Source organism: Melopsittacus undulatus, chromosome 2 (assembly GCF_012275295.1).
Source record: "Melopsittacus undulatus isolate bMelUnd1 chromosome 2, bMelUnd1.mat.Z, whole genome shotgun sequence".
NCBI lineage: Eukaryota > Metazoa > Chordata > Aves > Psittaciformes > Psittaculidae > Melopsittacus > Melopsittacus undulatus.
In genome coordinates this window covers 1,254,001-1,281,095 of record NC_047528.1, presented here as the reverse complement: position 1 = coordinate 1,281,095, position 27,095 = coordinate 1,254,001, and the positions used below count along the sequence as shown (strand labels likewise).

Genomic DNA, 27,095 nt, shown 5'->3' with positions numbered 1-27,095 from the left:
GCAGAACCCATTAGTGCAGAGCTGTGGGTTTTCCACCCCGTGAACATGTGCTGCTGTTTGAAACAGAGCATCTCTTTCTTTCCCTCTGCAGCGTGTCCTTTTGCTGCCAAGGAGACAAATGATGCAGGTTCTGTGGCAGAGCTCACGACAAGGTGGCAGAAAAGCTTCAAGAACAGTTTGTACCAAGCTATGGCATGCGTCTACCTGCAGAGGGGAGGTCCAATAGCAGTGAGTAACCCGAATTTCAGCCCAAATCCCTTCCTAAAGGAACTTTATGACTACTTCATTACAGAACAGACTCTGTGCCCTGTCCCCTGCCTGCCAAATGTGTGTCTCTGAAATATTTAGGGTGTTTCGGAGCTTGATAACCAGTGTGGAGGGATGCACAGAGCTGTGTGAGTGTGCCCTGACTGATGGGTACTTGCAGCTTAACTCCTGTGTAATCAATCTGTGTGCAGCTGGGGGAATTTAATTCACAGACTGTAGAACCCCAGCCTGGTTTGGGTTGGAAAGGACCTTAAAGCTCCTCCAGCTCCAACCCCTGCCATAGGCAGGGACCCCTTCCACTGGAGCAGCTGCTCCAAGCCCCTGTGTCCAACCTGGCCTTGAGCACTGCCAGGGATGGGGCAGCCACAGCTTCTCTGGGCACCCTGTGCCAGCGCCTCAGCACCCTCCCAGGGAACAGCTTCTGCCTCAGAGCTCAGCTCAGTCTCCCCTCTCTTGGGCAGGTTCAAGCCATTCCCCTTGGCCTGGCCCTCCAGGCCCTTGTCCCAAGCCCCTCTCCAGCTTTCCTGCAGCCCCTTTAGGCACTGGAGCTGCTCTCAGCTCTCCCCAGAGCACAGCAGAGGGGCAGGATCCCCTCCCTGAGCTGCTGCTCACGCTCTGGGGGTGCCCCCAGCACACGGGGGGGCTCTGGGCTGCATCAAATTCCTTCTGCTGTTGGCCACTGCAAAGCCAGTGCTGGAGGAAGGGGAGGGAAGAGGCTCTACATTGAGAGCCTGCTGCAGTAAATGAGGTTTTGCTGTATTAAGTGCTGCCATATGCTTAATAAACATCTTTATTATCAGCTCTGCCTTGACTATAAATAACCTGATGTGTATTTTAAGCAGTGTAAGACCAGCCAGCGCCAGCTCACGAAGTCCTCTCAGACCTGACTGGTTCCGGTGCTCATGTGGATCTATGGGAAATGTGCCATTTCCTTCCCTGGGCAGCAAAAACAGCTTTGGGAGAGGCTCTGGGCTCCCACCTCAGGTTTGTCTCAATGAGAACATATCCCTGCCCAAGCACAGTGCTGCACAGTGCATGCCCCACATCTGTATATGGAGAGGTATGAAATAGATAGCTGTGCCTTGCTGGCCCTTATTTTTATAGAGTCATAAAATCATGGAATGGTTTGGGTTTGAAGGGAACTTAAAGCTCATCCATTCCCAACCCCTGCCACAGGCAGGGACCCCTTCCACTGGAGCAGCTGCTCCAAGCCCCTGTGTCCAACCTGGCCTTGAGCACTGCCAGGGTTGGGGCATCTACCTCTTCCTTGCACTGAAGTTCCAGTTCCAGCCTCCCAGGGAACAGCTTCTTCCTTATCTCCAACCTGAACTTCCCCTGTTTCAGTCTGAAGCCATCACCCCTTGTCCTATCACTGCAGTCCCTGATGAAGAGCCCCTCTCCAGCATCCTTGGAGCCCCCTTCAGACACTGGAAGCTGCTCTGAGGTCTCCACGCAGCTTCTCTTCTCCAGGCTCAACAGCCCCAATGTTCTCAGCCTGGCTCCATACAGGAGCTGCTCCAGCCCCTGAGCATCCTCGTGGCCTCCTCTGGACTTGCTCCAACAGCTCCATGTCCTTCTGATGCTGAGGACCCCAGAACTGCACCCAGTGCTGCAGGGGGGGTCTCACCAGAGCAGAGCAGAGCAGAGGGGCAGGATCACCCCCTTTGATTTGATGCTCACACCTCTTCATTCTATGGAAGAAGAGCAGTGGATACAAGGGGTTAAGTGGTTCTTGGCTCTTGAAGTCCCTGGATAATTCACTCTTGTGTTTTCCTCCCAGGCTGTGACTTCCACATCTGCCTGAGGGCTGGCAGCAGACACAGGGATGTATCCCAGGCTCTTCACTCCGAAATTCCTTGTGGCTTCTCTCCCAACAGGTTTGCCCATCTCTGTCAGGGTGAAGGGTTCCTGTCATGTGCAGCCACAGCTCCAGCTGCTTTTCCAACCCCGTGTCCTTTGAGCACGTGTGACTTGAGCCCATCCATATCCAGAGCCAGGGATGGTTTTGCTTTTAACTCCATCAGGAGCCAGCTCATAGCTTGATTTTATCCCAAAGGAAAACTCCCTCCACTCGGAAGCTCAAGTCAGATGAGCACTTAGGTGGTAAAACTTGGGGTTATTCCTTATTTATCCTCCTGCCAGTGCTGTGCCCCTGATGCTCCATCCAGCAAGAGCCCATTGGGATGTTAAACAGCTCCTCAGAACCGTTCCCAACACCAGCTAAGGTCATAGAATCCCAGACTGGTTTGTGTTGGAAGAGACCTTAAAGCTCCTTCACTTCCAACCCCTGCAATGAGCAGGGATCCCTTCCACTAAACCCCTGTGTCCAACCTGATCCTGCATCCCCTAAGCATCTCATGTCCCTGATCCCTCCCCTGTGTGGAGCAGGAAACCCCATGTCCCCCCCTCGCTTCCCTAGGCATGGCTCTGGGGCTCCGCTTTGCGCTGAGCCCTCCCAAAGCTTCTGCCTCCACCGTGTGGCTTAACTGCAGCCCCATAGCCCTGCTTCCTCCCTCCGCTTCTCCCAACCTCGCTCCCCCTCCAGAGGAAAACGGGGGCTCAGGGGACAAAGTGGGGCTCGGATGTGCTGCATCCTCCATGGGATCCACCTCGGCCATCACCGTTTTGGGTAGAAATAGCTGGAAATGGCCATTGCCCGTTGGCCAGCACCTGAGGATGCTCCCATTGCCCTGCCCGCACCGGACTACAGCTCCCGGCGCACCGTGCGGCCGGGCAGCCGAGCGCAGCGCTGCCCGCAGCGGGACCCACCGCGCCGCCTCCTCCCGGTGAGCAGCCGGGTTTGGGGGGGTCCCGGCTGGGGATGGGGGGGTGCGAGCACCGGGGGCAGCGGGGAAGGGGATGGGGGGTACGGGGATGGAGGCTCCGGGATGGGGGTACCCGGGGAGTGAGGGTCCTGGGGGTGTCAGCACGGAGGGAGATGGGGAGCAGAGGGGTGAGGAAAGGGGGTGCCACAAAATGTGGGTACAAGGCAGGGGGCGACCAGGGGATGTGGGACATCGGGATGTGGGACATGGGGATGTGGGATGAGGGCACTAAATGTGGGTACGAGGAGGGTGCAAATACAGGAGGATGCAGGTGCCAGGGGAATGTGGGTGCTGAGGGATGGGGATACCAGGGGATGGGGTACGTGGGGGGTGTGAGGACGGGAGGGTGTAATTCTGGGGGGACAGGGGTACCAGAAGCATATGAGTACATGTACCAGGGCTGAGGACCCCAGGGGAACATGTGTATCCAAGGAGCTGGGTTACACAGGTACAAAGGCACTTTGGGGGGGGATGTCTGAGCCTTGTTGTGGCCCCAAACCAGGAGGGGACCCAGCCAGGCAGTGCTGGATCCCTTGTGGGATGCCAGGGTCCCACCACCAGGGTGCTGGGGTCTCTGGTTGATGGGTGCCATGGCTGGGGAACAGCACCCTGGGGTGCTGGCTCTGCTTGGGGATGCAGGGAGCAGTGACTTCATGGCATTATTGCACCAGCAGAGCTGTGCTTTGCCATGGAAAGTTACTGGGGCCGTGGGGAGTTGCTGCCTGCTTCATACATAGCCTGGATTTCCCCCTTTACCTCCACGGGATGATAATCCCTAAATCCCAATGAGATTAATGACAGAGAGAAAGGTGCTGGAGTTCCTCCTCCCCCTGCACATCTCCCATAGGATGAAATCTGTCTCTAACCCCGATTAACCCATGAGCTCTGCTCATCCCCCCCCAAACCCAGGAGCAATGAGGGTGAATCCCCATCCCACTTCACTCCATGGAGGGGAAAGCTGGGACAGGAGCTGGAGCTGAACTGGGAGCTGCTGTTCTAACCCCATTATTCCTCCTATAGCAGCAGGTCCGGATATCCCTCCCGCAGCCATGGCACTAGTGAAGAGCGGTTGGCTTTGGCGACAGAGTAAGTGCAACCCTTGAGCATCCCATGTTGGGAACCCCCCATATAACACCTGGAGAGGTTTGGGCTATGGAATACCGGGATGAAGCATGGGGGGGACACACAACACCCCCCATCCCTGGTGCTTAATCCACAGCAGTGAGGGAATCATGGCTCAGCTGCTCGTGGGTTTATGTAAGCGCAGAGCGGGGCTGTCTGCCATGAAGACAGACGGGCAGCTCTATGGCCGGGGCTGGATGTGGTCCCACACACAGTGGGGCAGCACCAGGACATCCTGATGGCTCTTCCTCATGTCATTTAAAGCCACCTGGTCACGCTCCTTGTGCCAGGAATGGGTATCCTGTGGGATGCAGCTGCTCTTGGATGGGATACTGGGATCCAGCCGTGAATTAAGGGGATGATGTTGGATGTTGGGCATCACTGGGGTCTTTTCCCTGTTCCCCATCCCTGCAGGCTCCATCCTGCGCCGCTGGAAGAGGAACTGGTTTGTGCTGTACCTGGATGGCAGCCTGGTGTACTACCATGATGAGACACAGCGGGACATGGACGGACGCATCCACATCAAGTACAGCTGCCGGGACGTGAGGACTGGGCGCGAGTGCAGAGGTGAGAGAGACCCAGATCCCAAGTTCTGTGTCCCAAACCCACCCCATGCAGGGCTCTCCATGGAGCTGTAACCCTTTAAACGATGCTCTGCTTGTACTTGCACACATCCAAACAGTCCAGGCTGCCTAATTCACCCCTCTCTAGCTCCCAGCCAGCACCAGAAAGATGCACAGTGCATCTTCTGTTGCTTTTGCATGGGGAATCATGGAATGGTTTGGGATGGAAGGGACCTCAAAACTCATCCAGCTCCAACCCCTTCCACTGGAGCAGCTGCTCCAAGCCCCTGTGTCCAACCTGGCCTTGAGCACTGCAGGGATGGGGCAGCCACAGCTTCTCTGGGCATCTCAGCACAGCTCAGAACAGCTTAATCCTAATGGAGAAGGAAGCAGGGAAGGAAGGAAGCAGAACCTCTCCTGGTCTGTGCCTGCTCCAAGCACCATCCCACAGCCCTCCCATCGCTGTCTAGCACAAACAAGCAGAACAAAGCAGCAGCTCAGCTCAGCCCACGGCCTGCACACAAAGCACCTTTCTTGGGCTGGGAATGGCAGTGGCAGCTCTGGGATTCAGCACTGGGAGCACCAACCCAAAGGCTCCCACTGAGCTTTGGGAATGGGGAAAGACAAACAGACCTCACAGTTCTGCACTGTTTGGGTGCTCACTGCAATGGGGCACACTCAAAGGGGCAGATATCTGCATTTCCACTGCTTGCTGCTGTGGGGGTGGAGGTTTCTGCTTGTCAGCTCTGAGCTCCTGTTGGCTTTTAACCTCTGAGATCCCAGCTGGGATCACAATCGCTCTGAGGTTGCCTTGCAAGTGGTGCTGGAGCCTGAATTAACCTGAGTTGTAAGCTGGTAACATAAAAAGGACATGGAGCTGTTAGAACATGTCCAGAGGAGGCCACGAGAATGATGAGGGGACTGGAGCACCTCCCATATGAAGACAGGCTGAGAACATTGGGGCTGTTGAGCCTGGAGAAGAGAAGCTGCGTGGAGACCTCAGAGCAGCTTCCAGTGTGTGAAGGGGGCTCCAAGGATGCTGGAGAGGGGCTCTTCATCAGGGACTGCAGTGATAGGACAAGGGGTGATGTGTTGAAACTTAAACAGCAGAGGTTTAAACTGGATATAAGGAAGAAGTTCTTTACTGTGAGGGTGCTGAGGCACTGGAATGGGTTGCCCAGGGAAGCTGTGAATGCTCCATCCCTGGCAGTGTTCAAGGCCAGGTTGGACAGAGCCTTGGGTGCCATGGTTTAGTGTGAGGTGTCCCTGCCCATGGCAGGGGTTGGAACTGGATGATCTTAAGGTCCTTTCCAATCCTAACTATTCTATGATTCTATGATTCTATGGTGTCCCAGTGGTCCATGATGGTTCCATCCTTCAGCAGCACACGGGGTTGGGGCGGCTCCGGGGGTGTATGGGGAGGTGGATGGGGAGGGACTTGGGAACCTCTCCAACACTGAGCCTGGATCCTGCCCCTTCCCTTTCCAGACGTGCAGCCTCCCGAGGGGAAGAGCCGCGACTGCCTCCTGATGGTTGTGCTGCGGGACGGCTCCAAGACCATGATGTGTGCGGAGAGCGAGGACGATGCCATGTGAGCACCGAAACCTTTGTCATGGGGGTTCCAGGGACCCCTTCCACTGGAGCAGCTGCTCCAAGCCCCTGTGTCCAACCTGGCCTTGAGCACTGCCAGGGATGGGGCAGCCACAGCTTCTCTGGGCACCCTGTGCCAGCGCCTCAGCACCCTCCCAGGGAACAGCTTCTGCCTCAGAGCTCAGCTCAGTCTCCCCTCTCTTGGGCAGGTTCAAGCCATTCCCCTTGGCCTGGCCCTCCAGGCCCTTGTCCCAAGCCCCTCTCCAGCTTCCCTGCAGCCCCTTTAGGCACTGGAGCTGCTCTCAGGTCTCCCCAGAGCACAGCAGAGGGGCAGGATCCCCTCCCTGAGCTGCTGCTCACGCTCTGGGGGTGCCCCCAGCACACGGGGGGGTTCTGGGCTCCAGCGCTCACTGAAGTTGGGTCATATCCAATCCTTCATCCTTTTTATCCAAGCCTGGAAAGAGCCCATCCCGATCCCACCCCAGGGCTGAACCCACACGAGGTCCTGTTCTCTCCCACATCCACATTCACCTACAGGACAATGGGCACAGACTGGGGGTTGTTGGGTTTCCCACTGCATCACTTAGAGCCAGACTGGTTATAGTGAAGCCCTTGGTCTCCTGCAGGTGGGTTTTCCTCAGGGATGAGAAATCACCTCCTGGCCAGGCTGAGGATCACTGGGAAGGGTTTGCATTGGCATTGGGTGATACAGTGTGAATGGGATGTCCTCATGGGCTGCAGGCTGTGCCCAGGAGGGGGATAAAGCCACTTTTACCCCCATGCCCCTTCCATTCCAGTCTATAAAGCTTAATTTCTATTCATTTCTATACAAATAAAGATTTTTTTATAAAAATAGATTTAAATTTATATTAAAATACAGGAAATAAAGGCAGGAAACCTTAGGCTGAACTTAGACTGAGGGAGATGTTCAGCTGTGGCCAAGCTGAGCTTCATCATTGAGCTTGATCCCAGTTGAATGGCAAATCATCCATTTCCCCCTTTCCCCCTCAATTTAGGTGTCACATTCCCACCTGCCTGTGCCCATCCCCGTGGTGTTGGGTAGCAGGGAGACCTCAGAGCAGCTTCCAGTGCCTGAAGGGGGCTCCAAGGATGCTGGAGAGGGGCTCTTCATCAGGGACTGCAGTGATAGGACAAGGGGTGATGGGTTCAGACTGAAACAGGGGAAGTTCAGGTTGGAGATAAGGAAGCTCCTGGAACTGGATGAGCTCTGAGCTCCTTTCCAACCCAAACCCTGCTGTGATTCTGTTGTTCTCTGACTCTAACCCAGGCTCCTCTGTTCCATCCACAGTGCCTGGAAGATGGCTGTGCTGGAGGCTAAATCCACCCCGGTGAGGCTCCATCCCACACAGCAGCAGCCCCATCCCAGCCATGGGGGAGAGGATTCCATCCAATCCCAACATCCCAATCCCTGTGTCTGTTGGGCATCCTCAGGGAATCCCACAGAGCCAGACAGGGAAGCAGGGGCAGTGTTGGTGTCCTTGGTCTCCTTAAGATGAGCTGAGGGTGACCCTGGGGCAGGGTCAAGGTGACAAATGGGACAGGATTAAGGGGAATAGGGGCAATGTTACAGTGAGAGCAGACCCAGAGGGGTATGGGGACACAGAGCACTGAGGGGACAGGGGAGGGTTAGGATCATGGGGCAGAGCTACAGGGAATGGGAGCAGAGTTAAGGGAATGGGGGCACAGGCTCATGGGGACACAAGGTGCTGGGGGACACAGAGAAGGGGATGGGGACAGGATTTAAGGGGAAAGGGGCAGGATTTAAGGTACCAGGGACAGGGTTAAGGTATCAGGGTCAGGGTTAAGGTACCAGGGGCAGGGTTAAGGTGCCAGGGGCAGGATTAAAGTACCGGGGACAGGATTTAAGGTACCAGGGACAGGGTTAAGGTACCAGAGGCAGCATTGAGGTATCAGGGGCACACACAGATGATTCAGGTGCCTGAACCATTTCCGATGCTCCATGGCCCCATTTCAGGCCCCCACCACACACAGAGGGGGGGAAACCGAGGCAGAGACAGGGGCAGAGCCCCCCCCACTGCTCATCCCCCTCCCTCCCCCCCCAGGTTCACGTCTATGACCCCTATGATGATGACTACTACCAGACTGTGCCCCTCGACTCCCACCAGGCTGCCTACATCAGCTCCGGCCACTACGGCCCCCAGCACGGAGGTGGGTGCCCCCATCCCCATCCCCATCCCACCACAGCCTCAATGGGATGTGATGGGGGGGTGTCCATGGGGTGATGTCCCCTTGGCACCCCCCCATTGCCCCCTTCCTTTGCCTTGCAGCTCCAGGGCTGACCCACATCATCGTGCGGGAGGATCCCTACCGGGTGTCTGGGGACCAGATGGCTCTGGGGCTGCTGGCAGGGGCGGCCACGGGCGCTGCCCTGGGCTCCTTCATGTGGATGCCCTGCTGGTTCTAGGGCAGGATGTGACCCCGCAGGGCTCATGTCACCTCCTCAGCCTGGTTCAGCTCATCCCCAGCTTGGTACCCACCTGAAGCAGCCTGCGCGGAGCCCCTGACCTGCTGGGGACACAGCTCCAGCCACAGACACATCCCATATCCCGTTCCCAAACCCATCCCATATCCCATTCCCAGCCCCAGACACATCCCATATCCCATTCCCAAACCCATCCCATATCCGATTCCTAGCCCCAAACCCATCCCATTCCCAGCCCCAAACCCATCCCATATCCCATTCCCAGCCCAAAACCCATCCCATATCCCATTCCCAGTCCAAAACCCATTCCATATCCCATTCCTAGCCCCAAAACTATCCCATATCCCATTCCCAAATCCATCCCATATCCCACTTCCAGCCTCAAAACTATCCCATATCCCATTCCCAGCCCCAAACCCATCCCATATCCTATTCCTAGCCCAAAACCCATCCCATATCCCATTCCCAGCCTTAAACCTACCCCATATCCCTCTCCCAGTCCCAAACCCATCCCATATCCCAGTCCCAAACCCATCCCGTATCCTGCTTCCAACCCCATCCCCATCCCATATCCCATTCCCAGCCCCATCCCCATCCCATATCCTGCACCCAGCTCCAGCTTGTGCATTAAATACCCCCTGTGTGCTACAGAGATGCCCCAATCCCACCACAGGACCCCCCAGCACCCGATTCCCATTGCCAAGGGCACGGGGGCAGGAGCCCAAACAGGCTCAATCCCATATCCCAAACCTCCACATGGAGATGGAGATCCCGGGATTTGGGGCCGGGGGACATGGATGGGGTTTCAGCAGCCCCGGATGGGCCAAGGGAAGCCAATGGCACAGCAGGAACTGGGGCTGCTCTGGGGGGGGAGCCAGAATGGGAATGGCCATGAGAGGTGATGCTCGAGGTGGGAATTGTGGGTAAATCCTTGGGAATGGGAGTTAAGCCCTTGGGAATGGGAGTTAAACCCTTGGGAATTGGGGTTGAACCCTTGGGAATTGGGACTATACCCCTGGGAATTAGGGCTAAACCCTGGGAACTGGGGCTAAAGGCCTGGAAATGGGGTGTAAACCCCTGGAAACTGAAGCTGAGCCTATGGGAATGGGAGGTGAACCCTTAGGAATAGGGCTGGGAAGAGCTCATGGAGCTTCCCAAGCAGTTGCTGCATCCTCTGTTTCATCCTGGTTTTGGGAGGGGAAGGAATCCCTTTGGACAAGGGCTGAGACCCTTCCTGACAGCCAAGCCAGGATCAGGGATTTGGGAAGCAGGGATTTGGGATTGAGGGAGCACAGAGTCCCCCCAGGTCACTTGAGGGGACATGGACGTGCATTGGGAATCGGTGCATTGGGAATCAATGCATTGGGAATCAGTGCATTGGGAATCAATGCATTGGGAATCAGTGGATGGAGGGGGCAGAGGCACCTCTGCCGTCATCACCCCAGAGGCAGGATTGATTCCAAACCTCAGGAATTGCCATGAGATCCCATGTCCGCATTGGAAACCCCAACAAACCCCATTGACGGCAGCTCCCATCCCGCTCACACCATCACAGCCCGGATCGGTTCATCCCAGCTGCTGGCTTGGGATCGGGATATCCCCATCCTCATCCCCATCCCCATTCTCCCCAGCTGCAAACCTGCTCCCTACAGCCTGGCTTGGAAAGGGAAAACATGGAAAACCAAAGCTCTGCACATTAATAAAGGCAATGGAAAAGGAGCAGGCGCTTCCCAAGGGATGTCCGGGCTCAGTCCTGCTTCCCATTGGAGCTGTGAGGGTGTTCCCAGCTCCCCATCCCCTCCTGGACCCCTTCTCCTCCCTCCCTGTCCATAGGGAGCAGGGATGAGCTCCTGGAAGCATCAAAACCAATGGGATGGAGCAGGGACAAATCCCTCCTTGTGCTGGAGAAGCAGGATCCTGCCCTTCCATTCCCAAATCCAGACCCTGTGGGATGAGTTGGATCCATTCAGGAAGGGAGGTTGAGGGTCCCTGCAGGTCCAGTTTAAGCCATAGGATGGCCCAAGAGCATCCCATTGCCTCCCCACTTCCCATCTGTTTTCCACCTAAACCTGTCCCTCAGGACCAGAGGTTTCCCTGCAGGGTGATCCCAGATCTGATCCCAGTGGAGCAACAGCTGCTCCCTGTGGCTGGGAACATGGGAGGGCATTGGGATGGAGAGTGGGATGGAGGGATGGATGGAGGGATGGATGGAAAGGGATGGGAGGGATGGAGGGAGGGATAAAGGGAGGGATGAAGGGAGGGTGGGAGGGATAGAAATAGGAATGGAGGGAGGGATGGAGAGTGGGATGGAGAGAGGGATGGAGAGAGGGATGGAGAGAGGGATGGAGAGAGGGATGGAGGGAGGGATGGAGGGAGGGATGGAGGGAGGGATGGAGGGAGGGATGGAGGGAGGGATGGAGGGAGGGATGGAGAGAGGGATGGAGGAAGGGATGTTATCCATCTCATTCCATACCCGAGCAAGCCTCTCGGTTGATGTGGGTGTGTTGGATGTTGTCCATCCGGATTTCTCCAGGGTTTTCCATATGGCTTCCCACAGCCTCATCCAAAGACATGGATGTGGCATGGCCTTGATGACTGGTCCATGGGGGGGGGGGGAAATTGGCCAATCCTGAGGCTGGGGGTGAACACCCCCTCCTCTAACTGGGCCCCAGGGCCCAATCCTGCTCAAGGGCTTCCATGAGATCCCTGAGGGATGGGATCAACCATTCCCTGATGGAGTTTGCCAATGGCACCAAACCAGGGGGTGTTCAGAACACAGGGGCTTGGAGCAGCTGCTCCAGTGGAAGGGGTCCCTGCCTGTGGCAGGGGTTGGAGCTGGATGGGATTTAAGCTCCCTTCATCCCACCCCATTCCATGATTCTATGGTCTGGAAAAGCCCTGGACAAGCCCATCTCCAGCACAAGCCAGGAGCCACCAGCAGCATTCCCTACACAAGGTGCAGATCCCAAAGGGGAGAGATGGAAACACCTGGAATTGTTCACCTGGAAGCTGTGCTGCTCCCATACCACATCCATCTGCAGGAGCCCCATTCCCTTCTGCTCCCTATCCCTGCAGTCCCTGAACATCCCAGGGCTGATCCCACCAAGTGGGGCTGTGGGGCTGAGGATTGGGGGCCTCCAAGGGATGGGGATAGGGGCAGGACAATCCCAATCCAAGGAATAACGTGATGGGATCTGCACTAAGGCACAAGCAGTTACAGCCAAGCAGGCCACAAACAGCCCTGGGGCATCCATCAGTGTGTCAGGGTAAGGGAAGCAGATGGAGCTGCCGGAATCTCGCTCCCATCAAACCCCATTCATCTGGAAGTGAAGCATCCCTGGTCATGGAGCGCCAGAAAATCGGGATCAAGCCTTGACCTTCCTCCCATCCCCTCTTCCCAAGGTCTGGTGAGCATGGAAAAGGTCAGTGTCAGCGCTGGGAGCATCAATGCACAGCATTCCCTGCCTCCTGCATCCCGGATCTGAGGCCGGGCAGCACCGTGGGCTCTGAGAGAGGGGATGGAGCATTAACTTTGGGAACAGGCTGGAAAATCCACCGGGAATTCCCATCCCTCCTCACCCGGCTGCTGCCTCCAGCCCTGTCCCTGCTCCTCATGGAATGGTTTGGGTTGGAAAGGACCTGAGGATCATCCAGTTCCATCCTCATCCTCTAGGGAGCAGCTCCCGTCCCTGTTTCAGCTCCCATCGCACTCGAGCATCCTCGGAGCTGTTGTCACATCCAGCGACAGAGGATCCCGAATCCCTTCCGAATCCCTCAGGGATGGGAAAAGGGGGTGAAAAGGAGGGAAATGGAACAGATCCCATCGGGAATCGATGCAGATCCAGGCCCAGGCACTGCAGGAGGAGCAGCACCGTGGATGGAAGAGGCTGTTCCCAACCACCGCAGCCACACAATCCCAGTTCATCCAGGCTGGTGCATGCCCAGCATGGGAAAGGAGCAGCTGCAGCATCCTGGGTGCTGTGGTGCTGTGCAGGGACAGGATGGTGCTGGGGCTGCAGCAGGGAGGAGGATGCTGCTCCAGGAGGATGCTGCTGCTCCTGTGGGATCCAGGATTGGGAGCTCAGTGCAAAGCAGGAAGGGTGGGAGCAGAGCTGGACCCATGGGCACCCATATGGGTGTCCCTCAGCACCTTCTGCACACCTCAATCCAACCCCTTTGATAGGAGGGATATTGGGATTCCTGTCTGGGAAGTGGCAGCATTGAGGTAATCCCACAGCAACAGGGAGCAGGGAAGAGGAATCGAGACCATCACATCCCAGTGCTCCCCAGTGACACTAAGCCAGGTTGGACACAGGGGCTTGGAGCAGCTGCTCCAGTGGAAGGGGCTGGAACTGGATGAGCTTTAAGGTCCCTTCCATGATTCCAGCACCTCCATCCACTGCCAGAGGTGCAGGGGGTGTTTGCAGAGCTCCCATCTCCCAGGCATGAGGGATGGAAGGTCCCTGTGGGGACACAAACCTTCCCCAGTGACCTCTCCCATCTGCTCCCATGTCACTAACCCCAACACACAGAACCACAGAACAGTTTGGGTTGGAAAGGACCTAAAGAACATCCAGTTCCAACCCCTGCCATGGGCAATCTCCAGAGCTGCAGAGGATGCTCCAACCTCATTGCCTGTCAGTTTTCCCAAGCAATTTATTGGATCATGGAATCATCCAGGTTGGAAAAGCCCTTTAAGCTCATCCAGTTCAACCATTCCCACCCCTGCCCCATGGCACTGAGGGGTGTGAACCCTTGCAGGGCCGGTGCCTGCAGCCCTGCCCTGAGCAACCTGTGGGGCAGGAATTGTTCCTCAGCTCCATCTAAACCTGCCCTGGTGCAGCTTGAGGCCGGTTCCTCTTGTCCCATCCCTTGTTCCTTGGGAGCAGAGCCCAGCCCCTCCTGGCTCCATCCTCCTGCAGGCACTTGGAGGGAGCCATCAGGTCCCCCCTGAGCCTCCTCTTCTCCATGGCCTCAATGGTCCTTGCAGGAGGAGAAGAGCTTGAACAAGTGACAGACGTGAAGTTGCTGGTGCCACCAAACCAAAGCCAGTTCATTCCCTTAAGGAAACACTGGGTAAGGGCAAGTCCATCAAAGAGGATCTGTTCCTGGTACTCACCTCCCTGTCCCTGCCCTCTCCACCAGGATGCAGGCTTAAGGAGGATGCTCCTCAAGGCAGATGGGCTTGGTCCAGAAGCCAAGGCAGTGGTGAGGCTGCACCGCACACCTGCATCCCCTTTGCCAAGGGAGGAAACCAGCTGGATCTCAGGAGCGAGCTCTCCATCCTCATCCTCAATACTGCTCATCAGGGGCTGGAAGCAACGGCAGAGACACTATGGAACTGTTGGAACAAGCACACAACCCCAGTGAATCCCCCCCTTTGCCCTTAAAGCCACCTCCTGCAGCAGGAAGCTGATGCCCTGCACCCATCCAGGCTCAGATGGACCAGAGAAGAGAGGCAGAGCTTTCCAATGAGACAGGTATTTATTGAGCTCAAACACTAAGGGACTCAGTTGGCATCACCATCAGTTATCAGACAGAGCTGAGGTACCAGTGCCATCCCACCACCAACAAAAGGAACCTTGTTTTCCCCTGACACAACTTCTCCAGCTGCTTGGTCCCAAGACAAAGAGGGAGGAATGGAAGAGCTGGGCCAAGCAAGACATGGTTGTTCCCATGGTCCTACCATGTCCGTGGAGCCAAGCTCCAAACCTAAGCCCTGGTAACACAGATGGCACAAGGAATGATGGGGCAAAGGAAAACCAAGCAGGCTGAGCTGTTCCCATGCTCACTTTGGAAGTGGTTTTCCCTCTGGGAAAGGGGAACTGGGAGAGGATGGAGGTCGTTGTCACATTAGGCACTGTCAGCAAGGATGGTGCTGGACGTACCTGCAGGTCCTGAGAAGTGCCCATTAACAGCAGCTCATCCTTGTTCCTGGGCTGAACAGGGCTCGTGGCCACGGCTCCTTCATGGAATCATGGAATCAAGAGGCCTTTTGGTTTAGAGGCAGATGGAACAGGGCCATTGGACAACCCTGCTCCTGGCCACGCAGCCAGCAGAGTCCTCAGCACACCACTGGGATGTGCAGCCAGCTCCTTACAAACCTTAAAGCTTGGAAGGATGGCAAACAGAGGGGTTTGCATCAGAACCAAACCCAAGGATGCTCGTGGCAATGAGGACCACACAATGGAAGCTGCATGAAGAACCAGAGGAAAAGTGACCCCCCCAAAGGACAGCAACATGGAAGAGCAGGGAAAGGAACCGGTTTGGCACCATTGAGCCCAGTGCAGCACAGGAAAAGCATCCGGGTTTCCTTCCCCCCAGGAATTCTCTTGGCAAAGAAAGAATGCTCCTTTGTCACATATCATTGATGTTTATTTCAAGACATGCCACGTCAAAAGAAAAACCTCGCCTTTAATATTGCATTAGAAAAGCACTTTACATCTCCATTCTGCCTTTTGGTTGAAGTTATTCTGGTGCAGAGCTGCTAGAAACCCAGGGCAGGGCACGGGCCCAACATTCCCATCAGGAATGAAGAATCCCACGTTTCCTACCCCGTTTCCCGGTGGAAGTGGTGGTGAGGACGATTCCCTTCTCTCTTTCCCCACTTGGTTATCCTTAAGCTGGTTAAAGGGGTAGAAGAGAACCAAGAAGGAGCCTGAACATGGGATGCAGCCGTCGCAACCCAGGCTCACCGATCCCTTTCCTGCACTTGTAACTCAGCCAGATTGGCCCCAGCAAACAAATGTATTTACAATTGTGGGTTTAGTAACTTACACAGCAACTTCACAAGGACTAGTAAAGATTACAAGGGTGCACTTCTAGTGTGTGGTGGACTCGGTGGTGCCGGGGTAGCTACATCTCACATCAGCAAAGCTCTAAGAACGGATTCCTCGGCGAAACGAGACATGAAACAAAGGATAAAATGAAGCAAAGAAATAAATATCCAAGGGATAAAAAACCACCAAAAAAGGGTTATTTGGAAGCTTAAGGAAAGAGAATGGGGTATTGGGAAGGGTTGGATCAAACTATACAGCTCTAAGGAACCAAACTAAAGCCCGAACGTAAAAAAGAGCTAAAAAATTAAAGGCATAAATCTGGATAATCAGAAGTTGGTTTCCATCCTATTCAACTCCTTTCCCTTCCATCTAAAGAGCTCTCCACTAGGAAATGCCCCTTCCCCTGCCGACCTAGCATAATCCTATGGGAAAGGGGTGCAGTGATCCCCCTCCTGCCTCCCCTCTGTCCCAGCTGGGACTGGTGCATCACCACAGCCTCTCCGCTGGGGGATCCGCCTGCTCCATCCTCATTCCTGCTCAATGGAAGAGGTTTCACCCAGTCCCGAATCCACTTCCTATTTCCCCTACAATGAAAAAGAACACAGAACTCCACCGCTCTCTCCTGCAGCCTGACCCGCTCCGTCCCCATCTAAGTCATCAGTACCCTATGTCAAAAGGAAACCCCAAACTCATCCTGCACTCCAACTACCATCTCCCTGTTTCCTGCAAGTGTTTTGCTAATGCACATCCACCCTTTCCTTCCCCCCCAGGACCTCCAGAAGCCACTGAGCCCGTTCCCAAAGACACTTCTTGTGTGTGTTCTCCAGATGCTCTCTTGGAGCTGTGTTCCCGTTGCCTCTGTGAGAGCTCAAAAACCCTTTGGTGGTGTTGAAACCCCCTTTAAGGTTGGTTCCCAATGGGGAGGGGGTTTGAAAACCAATCTCTGCTTAAAAGATTTAAGAGCTTGGGTTTAATGCTTTTATTATGATAAGGATTTAACCCTCCTCTTGCCTTCCTGACTGCTCCCTAAGTCATTGCCAGGTTACTAAAGAGAAACCAAATGGGTTTGAGATTCCCACACGTTCTTCTGCACGTACATCTCCTCTAAGTCCAATGCCAAACTTCCCCAGTTGCCATCATTTCAAAGTGCAATATCATAACATATTAAAAAAAGGAACAAATATTAAGAAATTGTACCTATTTTTGTGGGTTTTTTGTCATTTTTTTAAGTTATAACTAGAATATGCTGGAATATTTTGGCTTTTTTTTGTTTTTTCTTATAAATAATGAAGACACTGACATTTTCCTGTGTGTGTGTGTGCTTGTGAAGCTAACAGATCATCTCCACGAGACAGCCAGCGACGATGAACTGCAATACGTTATTACTGAGAGGGGAAGGTTCAAGCCAATATTCACACTGCAGTCAATGAAGAGTAAAGGGAGGGGAAGCAGTGATGTTCTGGAGCAAGGAAGAAGCCACATGGTATTAGCAGGAGCAGCCTCCTTCACTGACAGGCTGCTCTTGAGGCTTTTCCAGTTTTATGTCAATCACTGGAGGAAGGAAGTTAAGGAAAAGAGGTTCCCAACAATTTCCTGACCAAGCTCTGGTGGAGCAGGATGTGAATGGGAATGTTCCCTTTGTATTTCCCACTGAAACCAGTCACAGAATGGTTTGCACTGGAGGGAGCTTAAAGCTCCTCCAGCTCCAACTCCCTACCACAGGCAGGGACCCCTTCCACTGGAGCAGCTGCTCCAAGCCCCTGTGTCTGATCACCATCTTCAGAGGGAACCAGTAACAGCTTGGGAGCCCCCAGTTGCACATCAATGCTGCATTCAGCCTGCCAGCACAGCCAGCAGCATCCACAGCTGCAAGGCACCCATGCAGGGATCTACCTGCACAGTGAAGAGCAATGAAGGCCCAGAGACAGCAGGAGCCCATAGGAACCCAGGGAAGGACAAACTCCTACTGCTCTCTACTTCACATCCAACTGGCAAGCACATCCCTCCCACTCCATGTCCACACTCAGCTTTAATGCAGGCTGCTGATAAGCTATTCCCTTTGGTACTCGAGTTCCCAGTGGATGCCCTACAGTTCCAACACTTCCATAGCCTTTCACAGGAAGAGCTTGGAATGCTAATCCCCAAACCTGACTCATGGTTTTAGCACAAGTCTCAAGCCCTTCTCTTATCAGTTAACACAGAGGCTAAAGTATCATGCAGCTGATACTTCCAACTTATGTCTGTAGGGGTTGAAGGTGCTTTTATGGAAGTCAGGACACATAAACACAAAAAGGGAAACAAAAGACCAATAATTAATGTTGAATATTTGTTCCATCTGTCTGATCTAAACCTCAATCTATTATTCAAGTCAAGAGATGCTCAAAAGGAGCCTCACCAGCTTCATGACCCTGCACGAGCAGTTCAAGATCCTTGAACCCTCAGTGTTGTGCAAAGAAGCCTATGGAAAATCTCCCCCATTAATCCTGCACAGCTGCCTGGGAGACAATCCTATTGAATTCCTGCTATCTGCAGTCTGCAGGGAGTCCAACACAAAGTGCCCTTGTTGCAGTCCCATTTAGAGACTGGTGATCAAAGGCCCTGATATGGAAACTGCATGGCCCATTGCTGGTGCATTCTGACACCATCCTCATTAATAAAGATCATTGCTCATTAACCTTTTGGTGTCCTGCATAAGGAAACGTTTTGGGCTCAATCAAATCCATAATGCACAAAGCTCGTGCTTTAGTTGCAATCCACAGCTTCCCAAATGCTCCTTTCCTTTGTGGGGTCAGATGCTCCACAGGAGATGCAGTTCTAGCACCAGGCTCGTCCTCCTCCTACAGCTCCTGCTGCAGCCTTTCTCCAGAGCATCATTCCTCCTCCCTTTCCCAGCTGGCAGCTACGTGATCCCTGCTGCAAATAAACTGACAGCCTGAAGAAGTTCAATGCCTCAAAAAAGCTCACTCAGGTCTAGCATAGAATCATACAATCCCAGACTGGTTTGGGCTGAAGGGACCTTAAAGCTCATCCAGCTCCAATCCCTGCCACAGGCAGGGACCCCTTCCACTAGAGCAGGTCTAGGAGGGCTGGAGAAGGGAACTAAAGAGGTCTCTTCCATCCTGGCTCATTGCAGGATTCAGATCTGCAAGAGCCACAGTGGGGGTTTTCCAGGTATCTCTGCCACTGTTTTCTCCCACTCCCATTTCCCCCTCTCTCCCCGCATCCAACTGGCTCCAGCACCACACAAAGAATCTTTCTGGATGTGTCTGACTGCATCGTTCTGCACCCTCCTGTTGTTCTCCTTCAGCTTTCATTCAGTTGTCTTTATGTTTATGGCCTCAATTCACAGCCCTGAGCATCCCTACTTCACAGTAGAGCCTTCCATCCTTACCACTCCTACTCCCAGCCTTCTATCGCCCCAAGCTTTCCCCCTCAGTACTTCAAGCTTGAAGCTTACTTGCCCCTATTCCTCCTCTCAAGCCTCATTTGGGGATGTCCAGAAGCTGACCAAGAGCTGTAGGAGAGGTATTACTCCTTCTTTCTTCATCCTTGTTATTCAGAGCCTGCAGGGTAATGCCTGGCAGCACTCTGCCACCACTCAGACACAGAAAGGATACTGTCTTCTCTACTTTTGTCTTGTGTGCTTTCCATTCCAGGCAAGGCAGCTGCCACACGTCGGAAAAGCTGCAAGGAAACAGGGAACAGATCAAAGCAATCCCACTTGAAAGAGTGCAGCCGGTAGGTACAGTTCAAACAATGATTCAATACATCCTCTGGGACTATGGACACCAAAAGCCTGACACCAGATATAACCTTTATTGTCAGGAAATGGCAAACCATGGTTTTTGTTGTGAGTGAAGAGATCAAATGTGCCTGGATGTGAGCAGCAAACCTTCTACCACCTTCTCTGCTAATATCCCCTGTTTGGAATGTAGCGTTTCCACCTCACGTATGTGCACAGACCCCAAAACCTGCCCAATATCAAGTGGGAATTTGACCTTCACACCTCCATAGAGTATTAGCTACACAGGAGCATGGACACATCAAATCAAACACAGCATCCAGGAGTTGTATTAACACCAGTATTGACCCAGGTGGCACATACAGGAGAGCATCAGAAAAGGGGATGTGTATAATGACATCCCCCAAGCATCTTCTTCCAGGCTTCACATATCTATGGCTCAGGGGCCCTGTGAGCCAGAGAAAGGACTCCTGGCTCCCATCATGTGGCTTTCCCCCAGCTCTCTGGGTGACATCCTACAGACGTGCCCACTATTAATGTGTGGGGATTCACTTGAGAGCCCACAAGGGTCTGCCCCCTCCTGCACAGAACAGCCCAGTTAAGGAATGTCCCTCAGCTCACTGACTTCTCTGACACCCTTGCCATGCTGCTTGGCAAGACCCACACAAACTTCAACACCAACATTCTCCTTTTCATGTGTCTCAGCAAGAATGGAAGGACAGAATGGATCAGACAGACAGAGGGATGCATTTGTGCCTGTACTGTTCACCAGGGTTTTCAACTGACCACCTAACTGTTCCTTACCTTTGAAGAACCCTAGTAGAGTTTGATCCATACCCAGACATGAGCATCTGACATATTCTGCATCCATATTTTTACACCATTGGAGAATACCCAAATACCATCAACAGTTAGGCTTTCAGAAGGCCTGATATGTTGTCAGTGCATGCATGGGTGCTATGGTAAACCCTGCTCTTCTCTGGTGCATCACTTCATCACTACATCAACCCCTATTAGCTCTGGAGGGGAAGATCTGTTCAACCTCTCATCCCTGCAACACACATTTCCCTGCTGATAGAGAAGTAAGTTAGAGGATGGAGTAAATTCGCTTCCCTTCCAGTCCATGGCTTTTTCTGCTCATACATTACACTTCTAAAGAATCATCTGGACCCAGTTCTTGACCCAGAAGGTTTAGGGGAGGAAGAAATCCCTCCCAATCACCTTTAAGGCTGGATGTGCAACAGTTTGGCATAATCCTACCAGATCTTGCCTAAATTAGGCTGGTTGCTATCTTTGCTCTGATAGGAAGATGGAAAAGCATCAATACATATAGCTCTTTGCTAGCATCATGCATTTGGAGATGCTACATGGAATAAGCATTAAAAAACCACAAATGGGTTTAAACTGTGGACAGTTTAACCAAGTATTTCCCCCTTGTATAACAGTAGAAAGTGAGGGATGCAGTTTATAGAGGAGAGGGGTGAGGAGCCTTAAAAACCTCAGCTGCTGGGAGCCCACTGGAATTACTGCATTTAAACCAAGCTGCTGACAGAAAGACTAAGTGTTGAAAATACCATAATCCTTCCTTTACAGTAAGCCCAGGCATAAAATCCTGCCTTTAGCAGTATTTCCCTCAATGCTTTTAGCAGTTATTTCTCCTCTAAATGATTTGACTAAAAAAAGGAATTCAGCAACTAAGAAAATCAACTTTCTTCCTTATTAACCTTCTGCTTATCAGCCACAACATATGTGCACAAATCCAATTAGGGAAACTTCATGACGCTTAGAAAGGAGCTTTCAACACAGGGACTCGGTGCTGCACAGTGCCTGCAGCACCCCAGCCAGCAGGCTTAGCTCACCACCAATGTGGCAGGAGGTTGCAGATATATATATATAGATATATAGACATATATATATACACATCTATAATATAATGTATATACATATTATAGGTGTCTTCTCCCCTCTGCTGTGCTCTGGGGAGACCCCCCATGTTTAACACTGATCCAGCTCTGGGGCAGCAGCACAAGAGGGACCTGGAGCTGTTGGAGCAAGGCCAGAGGAGGCCATGGAGCTGCTGCGAGGGCTGGATCAGCTCTGCTCTGGAGCCAGGCTGAGAGAGCTGGGCTGGGGCAGCCTGGACAAGAGAAGGCTCCTGAAGGGGAGAGCTGAGAGCAGCTCTAGTGCCTAAAGGGGCTGCAGGAAAGCTGGAGAGGGGCTTGGGACAAGGGCCTGGAGGGCCAGGCCAAGGGGAATGGCTTGAACCTGCCCAAGAGAGGGGAGACTGAGCTGAGCTCTGAGGCAGAAGCTGTTCCCTGGGAGGGTGCTGAGGCGCTGGCACAGGGTGCCCAGAGAAGCTGTGGCTGCCCCATCCCTGGCAGTGCTCAAGGCCAGGTTGGACACAGGGGCTTGGAGCAGCTGCTCCAGTGGAAGGGGTCCCTGCCCTGTTTGATCAGGAAGGATATTTAGGATCCAGTTGGAACTGGATGAGCTTTAAGGTCTCTTCCAACACAAACCATTCCAGGATTCCATGTCTGAATATCAGTGCATGTGTGTGTGTGTATGTATAAAAACACATCTATTGGTGAGCATTCAGGACTTGTTTCCCAAGGCAGCTGTTAAATCCCAGAATCCCAGACTGGTTTGGGTTTGGAAGTGACCTTAAAGATCATCCAGTTCCAACCCCTGCCACAGGCAGGGACAAAACACAGCCATATGAGTGTGTAAGGGCCACACAAAGTCTCTTTCAGCACTGAATCCTGAATCTCCTTCCTGATTAAACCCTGATACACAAGACAAACCCTCATCCTTCACCATTAGAGTCCACTCATTTGCAGCCTGTGCCTTTCCCCTTCCTGCAGCCACTAAATCCCCACTGGATGAGTGTCACAAACAACAGGAGGCATAACCTGCAGTGATACGGAAAGGAGGATCACTGTCCACATGGAAAAGCCAGGCAAGAAACCTGCTCCCTAATGCAAAGCAAACAAACCCCTTCCCCTAATTCCTATTCTCCGAGGGGAGCAGTGCAATCCACAGGAGTAATTCCTGCCCATCAGATAGACAGGAACCAAAGGACAAGAAGAGAAGGAGCCAAGAGGGGGATGCAGCCAGCTCTGGGAGAACAGGGTTACTCCAGAGGCCCTCAGCTACTGCGTGAGAAAGTCTGGCTGCCAAATCCCATACTCAGCCTGTGTGGGGTGTGCCAGGTACTGCTCTAAGGAGGTCTTCAGGGCTCTGCCTCCTCTCTCCACGACAGCAAAATGAAGGCTGACACATTCTGGGCAGGCAATGCAGAGCCTAACAATGAGATTCCCTTAAACACAGGCTGCTGAGGGAGAGCATGAATCTTAAAGGCTTATACAGCTTATTCAGGGCTGGCAAATGAAATGAATCAGAGTTTAGGATTCTCTGCATTGAACCAAATAAGTTATCTACTTCTCTACTGTCTTAGGGCTCCCCTGGCAATCAGTCTGCTGAAACATGCAGGATCCAAAAGCCAGAATCCTTCCCCTCTACTGCATCAATTTAAGGCCAGAATAACACTTTCAGCAGCATTCCTATTCTGGAATAGCATCCACTCATTCTTCCTTCAACATCCCCTCTCCGAAGGAAGGAAGAACAAACAGGGGGTGTATAGGACTCAGTAAGGGATCCAGCAGTACCCAGCAGCTGTACACCCTCCCATGGAAGAACTGATCCCTCCCTGGCAGTGTTCAAGGCCAGGTTGGACACAGGGGCTTGGAGCAGCTGCTCCAGTGGAAGGGGTCCCTGCCCATGGCAGGGGTTGGGAATGGAGGAGCTTTAAGGTCCCTCCCATCCCAAACCATTCCATGCTTCCGTGAAGCCTGTGAGATGACATCATTCCCCCATGTCTCAGAACAACTGGATTGAGGTCATGGGACTGCCTGGTGTCCCATGGCATCCCTGAGCTGCCTCTGCTCCTGCTAACCCTGCCTGGCAGCCAGGTGTGCCCCCAGTGACACCTCCAGATCTTGCCTGCACACAAGTGAGGCTGAATTCACATCTCTGAGCTGAAAGATAACATGGAAAGCAAGCCAGGAAGCTCTGGTGGGCCAGACATGAGGCATCAGTTAAAGCAGAGCTCACTCTGGCATTGCTAACAGCAAAGTCTACAGCAGACACTGCACAGAAACCAAAACCTCAATGTGAAGGGGGTGGAAATGCAAAGAAGCCAACAATGGAGGATGGAGGGTTCAGCTTCATCCCAAGCCTCTTTCTGTGTTAGCTTGTGTCATTCCCTACCATTAACCCATTTAGATCCAGCAGAAGGATGTCGTGCTGGGAACAACAGTGTTGTGTCAGCAGCTTTGGACTCCATATCCAAGCTGATGAAGTCAATGCTAAATCTGAACCTATCCCCTGATGGACAAGGCAATGATTTGACAACTAGTCCAAGACTCACCTTGACATTAGTATTCCCTATCTGGAAAAGGTAATGTTACTTTTTACATCTATGTGCTTCATTAGATATAGTCCAAAGCTGGAATTGGTATCTAAAATAATCTGATCATTTTAAACTTGATTATAATAATTTGATTAATTAAACACGGGAGTTTTCATTTGGAATTCAAACTCCTGTGTGAAAATTAAGACAGTAATTGCCCTGCAGCATCAGAATAGATTGTGGATAGAAGGTATCAGTATGGGGAAGGTCAAATTTGCCTTCAGCTTATTAAAGAGACGTTTTATACAGGTTATGGGAAGGTTATGTATAGAATCATAGCCTGGTTTGGGTTGGAAGGGACCTTAAAGCTCCTCCAGCCCCAACCCCTGCCCCGGGCAGGGACCCCTTCCACTGGAGCAGCTGCTCCAAGCCCCTGTGTCCAACCTGGCCTTGAGCACTGCCAGGGATGGGGCAGCCACAGCTTCTCTGGGCACCCTGTGCCAGCACCTCAGCACCCTCCCAGGGAACAGCTTCTGCCTTATCTCCAACCTGAACTTCCCCTGTTTCAGTCTGAACCCATCACCCCTTGTCCTATCACTGCAGTCCCCGATGAAGAGCCCCTCTCCAGCATCCTTGGAGCCCCCTTCACACACTGAAGCTGCTCTGAGGTCTCCATGCAGCTTCTCTTCTCCAGGCTCAACAGCCCCAATGTTCTCAGCCTGGCTCCATACAGGAGCTGCTCCAGCCCCTGCTCATCCTCGTGGCCTCCTCTGGACTTGCTCCAACAGCTCCATGTCCTTATGTTGGGGACCCCAGTACTGCACCCAGTGCTGCAAACTGGGGCTCACGAGAGCAGAGTGATGGAGTCCCCATTTCACTAGGGAAGAATTCATGACAAGTTGGTAACATAAACTCAGACCAAACAGAGCAGCTGCAAGGAAACAGAACTAGGAAATAATGGTATTAAACCTCTTCTCCTCTGGGAACTGTTTCAACAGTTACCTACAAAACTAATTGAAAGCGAGAGCTCCAAATGTTCTGCAGCACAGGAGAGCTTTGAAGTTCCTGCAAATCCCAATCCCTGCCTGCAACACGGGATCAAAACTGAGCAGAGAAATCCATTTTTAGCTCTTATTCAACCACCCTCCGTGGCTTTGTGGTTCAATACTGTGCACACAGAATGAGGTCACTTAAAACCTGTCCTCTTGTCCCATTCTGACAAGATTTCACATTATATCAAGTACCCACTTGAAATATGATGCAGGTTTTAGATACTCCTATTTCTTACTGTTAACAAAGAACAAGCTTTAAGTCTCAACACCAAATCTCCTATTTAATAGAAGGAATTAGCATCCAGCTTCCCAGCATCACCCTGTTTCGCTTGGAGCTGCATTACCTACCCTATTTTCTCCCAGCAGCAAGTCTTGCAGCATGGAAGCTGGCAATTAAAATCAGAGGCATGGTTTGTCTAGACCTCCATTACCCAACCAAGAGTTGTCTCTAGAGAGTGAGCAAGTGAGGCTGCAGCTACAGAAATGGCTTTATGCTTTCACAGTCTCATTAGGAAAATCCCCCAATGGCTTCAGCATAGAACACAGAAAGGCAAAGTTTGTTCCTTCACCGTGGATTAAATGGAGCTCCCATCCCTCTGGATGGAGGCTGTGGTGCCTTTACAAAGCACGTGTTTTAGTAAATGACAGGATCTACTGCCACAATGGGCCACAGGCACAGGAATATAGGATCTGTCCTCTCTTGCCCTCTGCTCTGGAGCCAGGCTGAGAGAGCTGGGCTGGGGCAGCCTGGACAAGAGAAGGCTCCTGAAGGGGAGACCTGAGAGCAGCTCCAGTGCCTAAAGGGGCTGCAGGAAAGCTGGAGAGGGGCTTGGGACAAGGGCCTGGAGGGCCAGGCCAAGGGGAATGGCTTGAACCTGCCCAAGAGAGGGGAGACTGAGCTGAGCTCTGAGGCAGAAGCTGTTCCCTGGGAGGGTGTTGAGGCGCTGGCACAGGGTGCCCAGAGAAGCTGTGGCTGCCCCATCCCTGGCAGTGCTCAAGGCCAGGTTGGACACAGGGGCTTGGAGCAGCTGCTCCAGTGGAAGGGGTCCCTGCCCATGGCAGGGGTTGGAGCTGGAGGAGCTTTAAGCTCCCTTCCAACCCAAACCAGGCTGGGCTCTGTACATCATTCCCCTCAGCCACTGCTCTCAAGTTCACTCCCCACAGTCTCAGTAAACATCAAGAATTCCAGCATGGGATCCAAGCCTTAATTACAACCCAGCCTCTGTGTTGTGGCAGGATAATTGGGGACCCTGGGACCAAACACTTTCATGCTCACTAATGCACTGAAACACAGCTCTGAGTTAACATGTCTCACTATTCCATTATGTAGGGAATAATGTTGCTCCTGATATACAAAGTCAAGAGACATTTTAATAGCAGACCTTTTACTCCTGGCTACATTGTACAAAGTCATTTATAAGCCTGTTTTAGCAACTGACACAATTCTGCACACAAACTGTTTGTGGAACTACGTAAGAAACACATGTGGGTTTATGTACATACACATGTATGTGCATGTGTTTGCTGTGGGGGGATGCCCAGGAACAAATCTCTTCTACCTCTTGCACTGCTGCATTTTCTCCTGCCATAAGGAGCAAATACATTAAGGGCCATGAATCCACGTAAGAAATTGCTGCATCAAGGAAGCAGCAGTATCCCACTGTGCACTGGGTCAGGAGGGATGGACTCCATCTCACTCTCAATTCATGATCTGCTAGAAACTTGCCTCTTGTTACAAATGCTTGGCTCTAAATTGGGAGAGACAAGGATTCAATGGATGGACCACGGTGTGGATAAGGAATTGGCTGGACCATTACTCTCAGAGAGTTGTGGTCAACAGCTCGATGTCCAAGTGAAGATCAATGATGAGTGGTGATCCTCAAGGGTCAGTGCTGGGACCAGCACTGGTCAACATCTTTGCTGGTGCCATGGACAGTGGGATCCAGCACCCTCAGCAGGGTTGCTGATGACACCGAGCTGTGTGGTGCAGTGATGCTGGAAGGAAGAGATGGGATCCAGGACAGGCTGGAGAGTGGAATTGTGTGAACCTCATGGAGCTCAACCAGCCCAAGGGCAAGGTCCTGTCCCCCAGGTGGGGCAATCCCAGCACAAACCCAGGCTGGGGGAGATGGGATGGAGCCTGAGAAGGACTTGGGGTGCTGGGTGAGGAGCAGCTCCCCATGACCCGGCTGCAGTGAGCGCTGGAGCCCAGAACCCCCCCGTGTGCTGGGGGCACCCCCAGAGCGTGAGCAGCAGCTCAGGGAGGGGATCCTGCCCCTCTGC

The 27,095-nt window shown here is 53.0% G+C and overlaps 2 protein-coding genes across 4 annotated transcripts in view; one reads left to right on the top strand and one right to left on the bottom strand.

The window, feature by feature from the left end:
• The first annotated feature begins 2,930 nt into the window (after window positions 1-2,930).
• Window positions 2,931-8,986, top strand: PLEKHB1 (pleckstrin homology domain containing B1). 2 transcript variants are annotated; one of them, XM_034074463.1, is made up of 7 exons: window positions 2,931-3,053; window positions 4,113-4,178; window positions 4,629-4,781; window positions 6,266-6,368; window positions 7,677-7,716; window positions 8,452-8,557; window positions 8,677-8,986. In XM_034074463.1, the coding sequence occupies exons 2-7, from the start codon at window positions 4,142-4,144 to the stop codon at window positions 8,811-8,813; spliced, it is 576 nt and encodes a 191-aa protein (XP_033930354.1). In that variant the 5' UTR covers window positions 2,931-3,053; window positions 4,113-4,141; the 3' UTR covers window positions 8,814-8,986. The 2 variants fall into 2 exon arrangements, with proteins under 2 accessions (XP_033930354.1, XP_033930355.1); XM_034074464.1 differs by having other exon boundaries at window positions 2,955-3,053; window positions 4,116-4,178.
• Window positions 8,987-15,184: 6,198 nt separating this feature from the next.
• RAB6A (RAB6A, member RAS oncogene family) overlaps window positions 15,185-27,095 on the bottom strand; it is a 51,958-nt gene continuing 40,047 nt past the window's right edge. For both annotated transcript variants that reach the window (XM_034060192.1, XM_034060193.1), the window contains exons 7-8: window positions 19,228-19,294; window positions 15,185-17,161 (exon numbers count right to left, since the gene is read on the bottom strand). In XM_034060192.1, the coding sequence (XP_033916083.1) occupies window positions 17,097-17,161; window positions 19,228-19,294 (132 nt within the window). In that variant the 3' untranslated portion in view covers window positions 15,185-17,096. The remainder of the gene's footprint in view (window positions 17,162-19,227; window positions 19,295-27,095) is intronic.